At 42.3% G+C, this 14,051-nt stretch overlaps 1 protein-coding gene across 1 annotated transcript in view; it reads right to left on the reverse strand.

Moving 5' to 3' along the window:
- Positions 1 to 8,757: 8,757 nt before the first annotated feature.
- The window catches only part of xylt1 (xylosyltransferase I), an 84,564-nt gene continuing 79,270 nt past the window's right edge, over positions 8,758 to 14,051 (reverse strand). Inside the window, exon 11 of the mRNA XM_084078540.1 lies at positions 8,758 to 12,700. Within this exon, the coding sequence (XP_083934666.1) occupies positions 12,378 to 12,700 (323 nt within the window). The 3' untranslated portion in view covers positions 8,758 to 12,377. The remainder of the gene's footprint in view (positions 12,701 to 14,051) is intronic.

Here is a 14,051-nt window from a genome sequence, read left to right on the forward strand (position 1 = left end):
TATGAGAAATGGCACAACAGCTGCCTGCAGGTGTGCCCGCCAACTTAAGTGCGGCTTGAGTCCAAGTCACAAACTCGAGTCCCCATCTCTGCCTAATGGGTGAGAGAGAGAGATAGAGAGAGAGAGAGAGAGAGACTGCTCATTATGTGGTCTAACACACACACAAACACACACACACGCACACATGCACGCACACATGCACGCACGCACGCATGCACTGTGGCAGTTCACCCTGCCACTGACACCACATCATAACCACATCAACACTACACAATACACCATACATACAATAGCCAGGTAGCATGCTAGGATAGTTTGGTGGGTGCACACACTAAACTCCATTTCCTGTATTATTGTTCTTTTCACATATGACGTAAATGATTTCACACAACACAGGGTTAAAGGCTAAACTTGTTCTTTATTTTTAAGTTGCAGGGAATGTTTTTTGGCAAATGTTTGACTGTTTTTTCTTTCTCTTACCACAGTTCAGCTCAGTCCATACCTGCTGCACCATACCAACTGTGGGTTTGGGTAAAATGGGGTATTCTAATTGTTATTATGGATTATTATTATTGTGGTAAATGTGGTAATGTGAGGACACTTGTGTTAATTAAGTGTGTTAATTGTGAAGTATAATGTCTTTGGACATAGATGAAATAACTGGTTTTGTGTAAATTGATTGAGTCAATTAAGATTGGTATGGTCCAATGGGAGGGGCTTAGCCTTTAAAAGAAGGGTGCCTACCACCACCTAGGCGGTCAGTGAAGGGCTGCCGTAGGGAGCAGACCTAGAGCCAATCGGGCCAGTAATGTATAGTTTGTGATGTATTGGTTTTTCCCTGGGACTTTCTAAAAAAGGCAAATAAAACACTTGTTTTGCACCTATGGACTGTCTTCCATTCCAGTAATTGTGCCATGTCCTACCCACACTGGGACAAAGTGTGACACACACACACACACGCACGCACGCACGCACGCACGCACGCACGCACGCACGCACGCACGCACGCACGCACGCACGCACGCACGCACGCACGCACGCACGCACACACACACACACACACACACACACACACACACACACACACACACACACACACACACACACAGAAAAGAACATGGCGCGGCCTGTTATATTCGGTTTCTCAAGCTATATACTTGTAACAATTGTTTCAGCCCAATACGCTATCAAGTACATTAATATCAACCAACTGCCTGTACTGCAATATTTCAATAGAAATATGCCACCCCAGGCCCTGAGACAGGATGTAGTGAATACATCCTGGTACACCATTAGTTCTTTTAGAAATTGTTTTTATTTTAGCCTAAAAATAATGGTTGTTGGTAATGTATTAGCGACCCCCACAGATGTCATGGGAGCTCAGACGCCTCCTTGTGGGAGCTCAGCTCCTAGTTGCTCCCACATAACTCAAACTCTGGACACAGCCACGAAGGTAGGGACGAACTGAGGACTAGAGACAATGGATGATGTTGAATATCATGCCTGCTGGCATAGCGGGCTGTAGTTTGATGGAATAAGGACTGTCATAGAACCTATTATTTGTAATGGAGCTCGATGAGACACGAGACAGATATGATCGTTACTGAGAGTATAACAGTGCAGGCTTCGAAATATTAACAAAACCTCACCCATGATACTGTCTATGAAGTCGTTTTAGGGCTTATATTTCTCATAGCAAAGTAATGCCTAGTGGTGGCAAATTGATTAAGTGTCTTGTCTCTGGAGCCTAAAATATATATAGGATTGAATCCTGGGACACCGCCCCACTCTCCTGTGTCTCCATTGCTATGTACTTCTCAGCTGTCCAACCGTCTTTCAAAAAAGAAAAAGAAAAACAAAGCTTGGATCACCCACTATTTTATTCTCTCTCTGTCTCTCTCTCTCTCTCTCTCTCTCTCTCTCTCTCTCTCTCTCTCTCTCTCTCTCTCTCTCTCTCTCTCTCTCTCTCTCTCTCTCACACTCTCTCTCTCTGTCTCTCTCTCTATTTATTTATTTATATATTTATATATATATATAAATTCACAAAGCAAAAAAAATATAGGCTTCTGGCATTGACTTGATTAGTATTGTTTAATAACACAGCAGAGAAATGAATAGTACATATCAGCGTCAGTGTGAAAAAATCTTCTTCACTTTGAGAGATAGCAGTAAGCTGATGTTGGTGCATGGCTGGCTGGTGGCTGAGAAATTACGCGTCCCGGGCGTTCCAGAATATGCAGCTACTTGCGGTGAGGATGTTGATGTTCCCACCATGCCATGATGACACTGCAGCGCTAGGTGACATATGATGTGTGTACACACAGTAAGGACAAAGGGACAGGCTGCCGTTGCTTTTGACTGCTTTATGTGGGACACACACAGCATGCTGGGGACCAAGGGAGAGACAGGACGTTTTTCATGCAACCCATAAAGAACCCCCCCAAAAAAAAAGAAAATGAAAAAGAATATGCCCTTGAGATGTGACTTCCTGTCTCACAGGAAGTCACAATGAAGAGTTATGTGGTACGTGACATTGAGAATGAAAAGAGAAAAGTTGTATTCATATAGATATTTTCCTCCTGAATAGGGCTTTGATCATTTTGTGTTTTACGGCATATGGCTCTGTATGAGTCAAGCTGCTTAGAAATGGGATGTCTGAGATTCCGGGGCTAATCTCGCATGCTTGGTCAATCAGCGGCAAATTTCTTGTGCAGACTGCCAGTAGGCCAAGGAAGTAACTCCCTACATTTTCTTCACATACGTTTTATATTTTTTTAAATATTTAACTTTCATTTTATAATTGAAGTCAAGGGCAGTTGGATCAGCTTGAAAACTTGTCCACATATGGAGAGATGACTGACGTCATTGTACCGACGTCATAGACTGGCCACGTGAAGTCCAAGTTCCAAATGGAAACCAAGCCATTAATAGACCTCTTGTTTTCTTTTTGGGGTCGGGTCTCATGTTGCTAACCTGGAATGTTATGAGAGTGGTTTACAAGTAGGAAAACTGTACATAAAGTGAAAATTTGCACTGCAAATGTGAGGTTTAAATTTTCCAATGAAGCGGTTTGTAGTGTTCCCTGAGGGACAACTCTGAATAAACAGAAACGTGGTGCAGGACTTAAGTTGGAATGATGACACACTGTGGTCATGACATCATTGGCATCACTCTTAATTGGGCAAAACCTTGAAATGATAATGATCGAAGAACATCTCTTACAGGAGAGTTGGTTTTAGTGAGGAGAGGAGAGGAGAGGAGAGGAGAGGAGAGGAGAGGAGAGGAGAGGAGAAGAGAAGAGAAGAGAAGAGAAGAGAAGAGAAGAGAAGAGAAGAGAAGAGAAGAGAAGAGAAGAGAAGAGAAGAGAAGAGAAGAGAAGAGAAGAGAAGAGAAGAGAAGAGAAGAGAAGAGAAGAGAAGAGAAGAGAAGAGATAACCGTTGAACCAGTTTGGAGAGCAAAATAATATGAATTGAATAGAAGAGAATTTCACAGGAGAGAGGAGATGACAGTGCATATCAAGGAAAGGAATTGGAGTTGAAATAAAAAAGAAAAGGAAGAGAAGATAGTGGAAAAGTGATGAACGCCCAAACCTCACTGATTCTCTCTCTCTTTCCATCCCTCTCTTTCCCTTCCTCTATCTACCTGGTTGCTCTTACCTTATTTTACCATCTGCCTGCTCTACCAGTCAGTATTCACAGTCATAAATCTTGGAGTGACATTTCGACCAGTGACTTTCACATAAACACAACCAGTGAAATGTCAGTGCAGAAAGCAGACAGGCAGGCCTGCCGCCTGAATTGGGAAGCGGGAGAGAGCAGAGGCAGGAGTAATGTCACCACACTTTCATTCACCCACCATCAGTCTTCATGACATTTAACCACTTAAGTGCTATTTTATACTTTGTCATACTGCAGTTTTGTGTGAAATCTACACACTCACAACACGTCGCATGTGACATGAGCTAGATTTTCCCTATTTTAGAAATGTTTTGAAAATGTTCACCTATAATGACACACCCAAAATAGGGACGCCAGGTGGTTGAAAGTGGTTAAGACATCTAAACCCCTGTCCCAACACCTAACCTACAGGCCCCTCTGAAAAATTCAGAGGGGAAGAGGCCATGTAGATCAAGTCAGAACATAATTGTTAGTACACTGTTCGTTAATTAACGTTTGTTAATTAACTCACTTCGTCCCTGATACGTGCCGACTATAAAACAGTGTTGACAAGCCATTTCTTGTCATTTACAATTTCTTCATTGAAAAGTCTGAGGTGAGAGATTTCAGAAGACAGTTGCGTACTGCAGTCTGAGTCATCAAAGGCCAGATATTTTATCACAAAATAAGCAATGAATCACCGGAAATAACCTCTTCCACCTTTCTCTTCTCCTCTTTCTTCCTCAGCCTCTCCCTCCACCGCATTGTGGTTGTATTGATTTCTAGATGAATAATTGAGAAAGTCTGCTAACTGCCCTTTTCAAATCTCCCTGGTCTCTTCTCTCATTCATTTCAACGCCCTCTCCCCATCCAATCCTCTGCTCTGATCAGTATCCCTGCATGGCCATGCCCCCCCTCTCTCACATGCACCTCTCATTCCCTCTTCACATTTTCCTCCCATTCTCGCCTCTTCCCTCTGTCAATCTCCTCTCCTCTCCTCTCCTCTCCTCTCCTCTCCTCTCCTCTCCTCTCCTCTCCTCTCCTCTCCTCTCCTCTCCTCTCCTCTCCTCTCCTCTGTGTTTATGTGGTGATGTGGATCCTACTTTGTGAGAGGTTGTTCAGAGGGGAATGGGCTGCTCGCATGGCTGGCCAGCCAGCCTCCGCGTATCATCCGTCAGCAAGACACGCTGTTGTTTTAGAGTTCTGCTGGGAGCTGTCTCCTTGTCTCTGTCTCTTTCTCACTCGCTCTCCTCTCGTCCTATCCCCCCTATACCCCCACATTGTCTCTATCCTTCACGCTGTTCCATTCCTCAGCTTTCTCGCTCAAAAACCCGAAGCCTTGAATCTTGCACTTTTTCCCCATTCTTCTCATGTTCTCTGCCTCCCTTATATCCCATCTCCCCCCCTCTCTTCTTATTCTCCCTGGCTCTCACTTCCCTTCCTCTCTTCTTGTTTTCACTGTACAACTTTACTTGAGCACACAGCTGATAGGAATTTTAAAATGTGCCTCGGGCTCTGTGCTCTAAGTGAATCAATGGCTGCATTAGTCTAGCCTGGATAATGCAAATGTATTAATTCAACTGAGCAAGGCCTGGAGCAGGCTTGAGAAAATATGCATTTGCTGGAGGACAAAATTCACTGTTTGCACTTCAAATCAGTGGTGTGTTCTACCGTGTTGCGCTATATACGCAGTATGACGTGCATATTTTTTTGAAAAAAAAGCATAGCCCTCTACTATCCATTTCATCCATTGACCACGCGCAAGCGTAACCACGGCCACGCGCAGGGAATGATTATCATATACCCTCGGAAAAACCTAGAACACACCACGTTTTTGGAACAAGCTCAGTGACAATTGTGATGTTTTTACAGGTATACCTAGATTTTCCTTCATGTGATATTATGTTGTGTTGTTTTGTGTTATGAAAATGAAATCACATCATCATCGTGAAAAGGTGCTGAGTTGAAACAATGTAAGAGAATACATTCTCTACATGATTTGATGCTGTCGTGTTGTGTCCCGAAAAGGAGCGTTCTCCTCCTCAATGGAAAAAATGCCTTTTTTTAGATACAGAATAAATAAAATTTGATATTCCACAGAGGTAAATATTCTTCCTACATAGGTCATGGGTGGAGAGTGGAGACAGTCAGCCTCTGGTCAGTGACTCCTTTTCATTTTATGGGAATATAACACACAGAGTCAGAATGATAAATCTCTTATTTTCCGCATGGTGCCATGGCTCTGCAGTCACTGCTAACATCCAGAAGAATATAAGGAGAGCTACTACAGCACTACACAGATAGCGCAGTTGTCATGAGTCTTCTCCCTCTGGTTAATGATCCCTGGGCTGGGGAACGTAACTCTCAGCGGCCCCTTCCAGCTTCCACCATTCCCGGTGACAGAAGATCAATGTGGAAGGTGACTTATTTCTGTGGGTATTGATACCGAAGTGTTGGATGGCATGGGCTGCCCTCGCTGGCCCCCAGACTATTGTGATGATGCATGTGTGTAAGTGGTTCAACTTTTCATCACAGGGATCACTTTGATTCACAATGGCCACATTTGGCTGACTGGTCCTGGCTTAGATGGGCTTCATGTGGCTGACTCCGTACAGGATCCTAATGCTCCCTGCAAGGGAAGAAGATGGAGGGGGGGGGCTGGGGGTAGCTTCCCAATAATTGCTTTAGGTTAGGATTAGTTGGTGATGGATATGGATAGCATTGGATTATGATGCCCGAGAGTTCTAGGGATAAGAATTGTTAGTTGTTTGTTATGTACTGTCTAAACTTTAGACAGTATACTTAAACCACTGTTTCTCCACATTCTCAAGATTTCATGTCTGTGAGATTTAGACTCTACTACTATTTTCCATCCTTTTCTTTCATACATATATTTATATCCACAGTGCGTGTGCACTGTGCACTTACAGTATTCTAAGTTTACCCCGTCCATGATAAAGAAAACATCTTGTCAGTGAGTAAAAGACTGTGGCCACTCGCACACCTTGTACCAGCAGGTGTAAGTGGAAACTTGAAGAATGCTTTTCCCTGTGGCTCACAGATCATTGTGCACAACAACCTTGGGCCTGGGCTCACGTGGCCCGCTCCAGTTTCTCACACTTAATGTCCCCTGTGTGGTTATTCAGCTGATCTCTTGATCTCTGCGGACACCTCCTCATGTTACAGCAGAAACTGCCTGACTGCCACAGGTCATCGCTATATACTCCCTGCTCTCTCTCTCTCTGAGTTTATAACTCTCTCCCTCCCCCTCCTCTCCGACTCTCTTTACTCTCTCTCTCTCTCTCTCTCTCTCTCTCTCTCTCTCTCTCTCTCTCTGTGAGATGATACTGAAATATTTAACACCCACACCAGCTCACAGGCTTGTTACTCTGTCTCTTCTGCTTGGTTGGAAATGTATCGGCTCCTTGAGACAAAAAAAAAGGCACAGCTGGACTCACACAAGGTGGTGGGGTCTCCCAAGCTGATTTGACTCTCTTGCAAAATGTTTTTCTCTGATTTGATCAGCGGATGCTCAAAGGACTTAGCAGGAGCTTTCAAATTCCAGCTGGCCCTGAATGATGATGCTGTTATTCCATCCATTAGAAAGGAGATTCAAAGACAGAATAAGTGTCATTAATGCCCAGCTGGCGGTGGCGGCATTCTTGTCAACTCCACTCTGAATGTTTTAGTGGCGAGAGATGATGTGCCCCCCCCCCCCCCCCCGCCCACGCCAATCCAAGATTTCAGCTGACATCAATGTCTCTCCCCTGTGTAGACTGTAACAAATTGAGAGGCATACTGTAAGCTTTCCCTCTCCTCGCCATATGCCAAATACCCGGTTACAGTTCTCCAATTGTTAATATTTGTGGCGTCGTTAGTCGCTAATCCTTTGTTATCACAAATTCCCCTCTCATTGTTTTATCAGATAATTAATCTAGCTGCGTATGCGTCGCTGAGGTGTAGTTGGTGTTTAATGTACAATTAATCCAAGTCATTGCCTCAACATACAGTAGGCACAATAGCTTTGTATGAGTTTATGACTCTATAGTTAAAGATTTATTTGTTGTGTTTAGCTGTGAATACATTTGGCAGAATAATCTTGACTAACACACCATAACACACCTGCAGCACATGCATAACTCACACTCCTCTTGCTAATTTTTTTCATTCACTCTTACATACAGTACACACAAGCGCACACGCACGCACGCACGCACACACTTTACAGCACCCGAAGACTAATTAGACAGCCTGTCCCTGGTCTTATGGGACAGTAGTAGTGATTTGATGGCCCTGTAGTGTCTCTTTGATCTGTGCCTGTCAGAGGCTCTGCGGTTCTCCGCTGTGTGAGAGAGACGCATAGGGAGTACACCCACATATAGTATACCAACACCCACACACACAGACTACAGCCTATCTATCTTTTTGTCTTTTCTATCACACACACACACACACACACACACACACACACACACACACACACACACACACACACACACACACACACACACACACACACACACACACACACACACACACACACACACACACACACACACACACACACACACACACTCGTTTGTTTACAGGTCATGTATGAGCATAGAGCCTAAGTGATACCAGCAACGTAATTTGTTTTGTATGTAGCCTGTGTAGGAGTTGATGTGTTGGCTATTTGCAACTGCACACATTTGTATAATTGTACAGCATGTGTTGTTACTGCCCCATTTAGAGGAATTCTTCCATTTAAATGATTTAATATCCCCTAAAGCATAGTGGGCTCTGGAACTGTGGTATCACGTGGGTGGAAGGACTTATGAGGATCTCTGTTAGATCTTTGCTCAGTTGGAGATGAGGATGAAGGAGCAGTAATTGTGGAAGATAATTGAATGGGAAACGGGGTCCGCTTAACCACAGTTAACAATCACCAGGAAAGTACTTGATTGGAAAAGGGGATGGTTATAGTAATATTATTATAACGTAAATGATTATCTGATTCTGGTTATAACCTATGATCTCCAACTGTGGCAGACTAAAATGAAACGAGATGGCCATGGCACAGTATGTACATTGTTTTCGAGTAAAAACAAATGATTTGATTTGTTCCAGAGAATTTTATTCCCAAAAAGCAGTCAGACAAAAGAAAAATGAGCCAACCAATTAAAACAAAATGATCCGTCCAAAGAAAAAAGAAAAAAAGAAAAAGAAAAAAAGCATAAGACAGACGGCGTATATATATACAACAGCATACATCTTCTCTTTTTGGTGTTACAGTACCATTGACAGACTTGCGTTGTTGCTCCTTCACATACTCATAAAAAGGTAAAACAAAAATGATTACAGAAGGATTTGTGTTGTGGACTGAGAAGGTTCTAAAAGTTAGCTAAGGCACAGAGTCCCCCCAGAAAACACAAGGGGAAACGTCAGTTCAGAGACGTTTGTGCAACATTGCTCAACAATTACATTCCAGCAAGAACAACAACAATCTGGCATGAGATCTTTTTTTGTTTCTTTTTTTTTCTTTTCTCAAAGGCGAATATGACAAGGTGTTGTCACTGATCTGTCCAAAACATTGAAACAGGCGATGCACTTGAATCATTAAACACCATTAACTCTGTGCCCAATCTTTGACACTTCATAAACTCTAAATTCACTGTCATCATCAGTTTGTCACAACTGTATTTATATGTACATTACCTTTCAAACATTTTTTTTCAATACAAAATATCTATGTACATTTTCTTCATTGTTAATATTTTTTTGTATTTTATAAAATAGGACTTTCACATTGAGTTACATTAATTTAATTCACCTTTTCTCAAAATGACCGTTGAACTTCAGAATAACGCATACTGTGTGAATAGTTTTTATGAGCTCTGTGGCACTGAAAGATAAAAGGTGGAACACGTTGCTGGGGTACAGAAACCAGCCAATGAACCAAATTGTCCTTTTATAACTCTTCTTCAAAAGCACAGTTGAGGATTGAGAAAAAGGAAGTGATAACTGTGAAGAAATGATTCATGATTAGCCATTGCTAAAACATTCAGTTTGCTGATGTGGCAGCTATAAGAAATGTTGACAATCACAGACTGAACTCTTAATTGGCTTCAAATGATATTGTTCCAAAACTAAAAGAAAGGTCTGACCATAACTCTTGTAGGATGTATTATAGTAGTAGCAACGCAGAGATTACGTTCTTTGAAACTTCAAAAGATTGTCTTGTTGGCAGCAAAGGTACTTGAAATGTAGACACAATTGAGTAGGTACTTTGGACATGATCCAGTATAACGTCTGTTTGCAGTCAAGATAAAAGATAATATTCACTTGAAATTGTACATTATTGTCACAGCATGAACATTATCATCACATTACCATTCACTACTATTCCAACTGAGAAGAACACCACAGAGCACAGTTTCTGTCTTCAAAAGTTGACCATGATGTTCTCTGTGAGGACAGACATGGTCCATGATGTTCTTTGTAAGTTTTTCCATGGTATTCTCTGTGAGGACAGACATGGGCCATGGTGTTCTTTGTGAGTTTGTCCATGGTGTTCTCTGTGAGAAGAGTCTTGTTCACTTCACTGTTTGGTGAGGTTGTTAGGTAGCTGACCCCTGACCTCATAGGTCAGGGTAGCTTCCCCCAGTAATGCGCTTGGCAAACAGCCATGTAGGAAACCATAACAAGAAGATCTACTGAGACAGGACAACACTTACTAACACACAGGTGTGTGGGCTGTAAAAAGGTACAGTATACGTTTGGGGAATTGGCCTTTGTAAATAAAGGCAGCATTCTTTACAAAAAATATTTATCATGCTGCCAAGGCAGCGTGGTAGTTATTTAGTCATTGACTAAAAATATCTGTATTTATATAAACTTATAAATAAATAGCAACTCGTGGATCCAGTCGACTCACCTCCATTCACACAATTTTGAGACTTCTTTTATACCTCTGTGCAACATAAAGTGTCATCACAAAAAAGAAAAAAGAAATAAAACTATAAAATCAGAAACAACATAATTTGACAATTCTATGGCCACACAGTAAAACTATCAGTGTTAATTTGACAAAAATTAACATTGACAATTTAATTGTGCAGCTTGAGATACATTTTTGTTTTAAGTTTGAGGCATGTTACCAAGAGATCAAGAAGAATGCCCACATCTATCTTCATTTCCTATACCAACAGTATAACATCTGCATTTGTTTCATAAATAAAAGAAGACTTTTTTTTATGGGTAATCCTTAAACATTTATCCCCAATGGCCCAAAGTGAATCCTCTCTGAATTTAGAACCCTAAAAAGCTCACATTAAACATCTACTAAAATCCAAAAATGTTTTTGGACCATTTCGAAAAGGCCCTATTTGTACGCACAGTGAGTGGGCGGATGACTAGCCCAGCCACGCCATTTCCATATCTTGTTCAGGCACTGACTAAACATTTGAAATTGTGCTGTACTTAAGGACATGTATTCCTTTATAAAATCTGAGCAGAGTTTCCCCTCAGTAGTTACTGTGATGTATCAATAGCATAAAGTCTAGCTCAGGCGTGCACAAACTTTTTCAGCAATGACCCAGAATATTGATCAATGCAACCAAGGTCTAGTGTTCATTCCTGATAATGAAATTATAATTTTGTTCAACTGCTGACAACAGCCATGCGTTTAATAATTAAAAGTGAACTTTTCAGTGCAACGAGGCCTTCTTCAGGCAAACTAATCTATTTGTAACAGTTTTTCAAGGCACACCAAAGCCTGCCATTAAAAGGATGCATCTAACATCTAAAGAATGCATCTAACATATACTATATGATAAAATCTGTTTTAAAACAGAAATTACATAATGCTGTACATTGTGAAGTTTTTTTTAAAATTACTCGTTTAATTGACTTTCCATTCTAATGCACAGTTCCATGACCCAATAGATATATCCCATGACCCAAGTTTAGGTCCCACTCCACAGTTTGTGCACCACTGCTCTAGCTAATGATACAACGCAGAGAGTACAGTACCATAAGGGTCAGAGACACATGTTTACGCAATGCTAAAGTGACTGGTTTTATGTAAAATTATTTCATCCATACTGAGGAATTTGCATTAATTGATACTGTGCTTGAGTCATATCAAAACACATCTGTTTGGGTGACTCTAAACGCTTGGATATTGTGTTTTGTTTATTGTTATAAAAACCTCAAGAGGCACGTCAATTAAATCTTTACCAGACATTGTCCTTATATTTAATCCAATCTACATGTAAGGCCTTTTTGAGCCGAGCTTGGTCTTGTGCCAGTGTCTACTATCTAATTTTACACTCAAATGACCTCTATGCCATGTGCTGGGCCATACAAGCTCACTCCATAATTGCCCCTTCATTCAGCAATAAACTAGATGCTCAGAATTGCAACGCTTTGATCACAGTAAAACTCAGCCATGAGATGAAAATAAATACATTGAGAAACGGAAATTGCAAAGCCAGCATAGTCCCCTCAAAAGAGGAACCCATGGGAGGGTCTCGGTTTACAAAACCGGTCTCCTCACTTCCTTATCAGACACCCTCATCAACCAAGAAAACATCCACTTTTCGTTTGTCTCCCTCCTCTCCCGTAACACAGAGGGAACAGTAACCCCACTCCCACTTGCGGCAAACCCCATAAATAAATAAAATCAATAGTGACTCTTTTGCACACCGTGGCCTCCTGTCCAGCTGGAGGCTCTGTCGCTACCTGAGGCGTCCGTCGGCGCGTGGCGCCACCAACTGGGACTTGGGGTCGGGACTCAGGGAGCTCCAAGGCGTCTTTGGACAGGCCTGCATGACAGGGCAGGCAGAGGGGCCTGTGGTGCAGATGTCCGCCGCCTCCCACAGCTCGCCTACCAGGCCGTCCAGCCAGCGCTCAAGGTCCGGACCCGTCAGGGCAGAATTTCTCTTGGCCTTCTCCACGTGGCCCAGGTTGACGGGGATGTTGAGCACTGGGTTGAGGCCGTGGAAACTCTGCTCCATGTAGCTGTTCTTAGCTGGACCATTATGTAGCTTTAATGTATCCTCTACAGAAAGGGGGGGGCGGGGGGTCAGAGAAAGAGAGAGCGAGGGAAAAAGCAGGGTAAAGAAAGCAAAGACACAGGGTATAGTTAATTTTGATTGTATTGAGTGTAGATTTCAGGAAGTGGAACGTGATTTGCATTATGATTGTCTTGACTCTATTAAAAGCTTAAAATGTTACTCATTTGTTTTGATTGGTTTTCAGGATTGGTCTTTTTTGGTTTTTAATCCCCTTTTTTGAGGGGATACATTTGCTGCAATACTTACTCCTTAGAAATGGATGTACTGAAATACTGCCGTTTAATTTAATTTAATTTAATAGAATAAAAATATTAAAGGCGAGTTCTAAGCTGCTCTTCAGAAACAGATAAAATACACACACACACACACCAACTTTTTAAACACCTTCTCCACCCTGAGCTCCAGTGAAGCTGTGAATTCCTCAGAGGTGCTCACACTCGGGTGCTAGCCGTCCCTTCTAAGCATGCATGGCTATTGTACACAAGCGCTGTCTGCTCCGGCCTCTCACCCAGACACTAGCAGACCTCAGCGCTTTTCATGGGCTAGTGACAAAAGATGGAGTCAGACACTGGGTGCTATGCCAGACCAGGGGATGCCCTGCTGATGCCAGCTAGCCCTCGGTGGCACCGTGTGTGTGTGTGTGTGTGTGTGTGTGTGTGTGCGCTCGCTTATATCTGCTGCTGCCAGTGCGGGTGAAGTGCCACGTCATAAAACTTTACTGGTGATGCATGTAGGAGGAAAACCTGGTGTCAGTCCCAGCAGTAAATTATAGACGGACCGAAGCATGCATTATGTACACACACACACACACACACACACACACACACACACACACACACACACACACACACACACACACACACACACACACACACACACACACACACGGGTACACACAGAAACATACTGTAAGACTGTTCAAGTACGTAATGGATAAAGACTCCAGTTAAACCTAAGGCATTGAGGGTAACTACATAGGTGTTATTGTATCACTGCGGTGGAAAGGATCTGGTTTATTTAAAGCAGTGGTTCTCAACCTTTTTTGGGCTAGTGCTCCCCTTTCAATATCCACGTCCCTTACCACCCCCACAACCAATTAAATTGTTGGCTAAGTTCCTGCTCTGACATTTTTTATTATGTTATTATGTGTTGCTTTATCTCACTGAATGCCAAATAACAGATTTTATATTTAACTGGACTGAATATAATTTTTTTCTTCCCAGGGAGCAAAAAACAAACAAATAAAAAACAAACAAACAAAGTCCTACTAGAGCATTATAGACTGTGCTGATATGTGGTTTGAGAATCAGTTTCTAGCCAACCACAGTAACAAAT

This window comes from Gymnoscopelus microlampas (genome assembly GCF_963454915.1).
Source record: "Gymnoscopelus microlampas genome assembly, chromosome: 2".
NCBI classification, from domain to species: domain Eukaryota; kingdom Metazoa; phylum Chordata; class Actinopteri; order Myctophiformes; family Myctophidae; genus Gymnoscopelus; species Gymnoscopelus microlampas.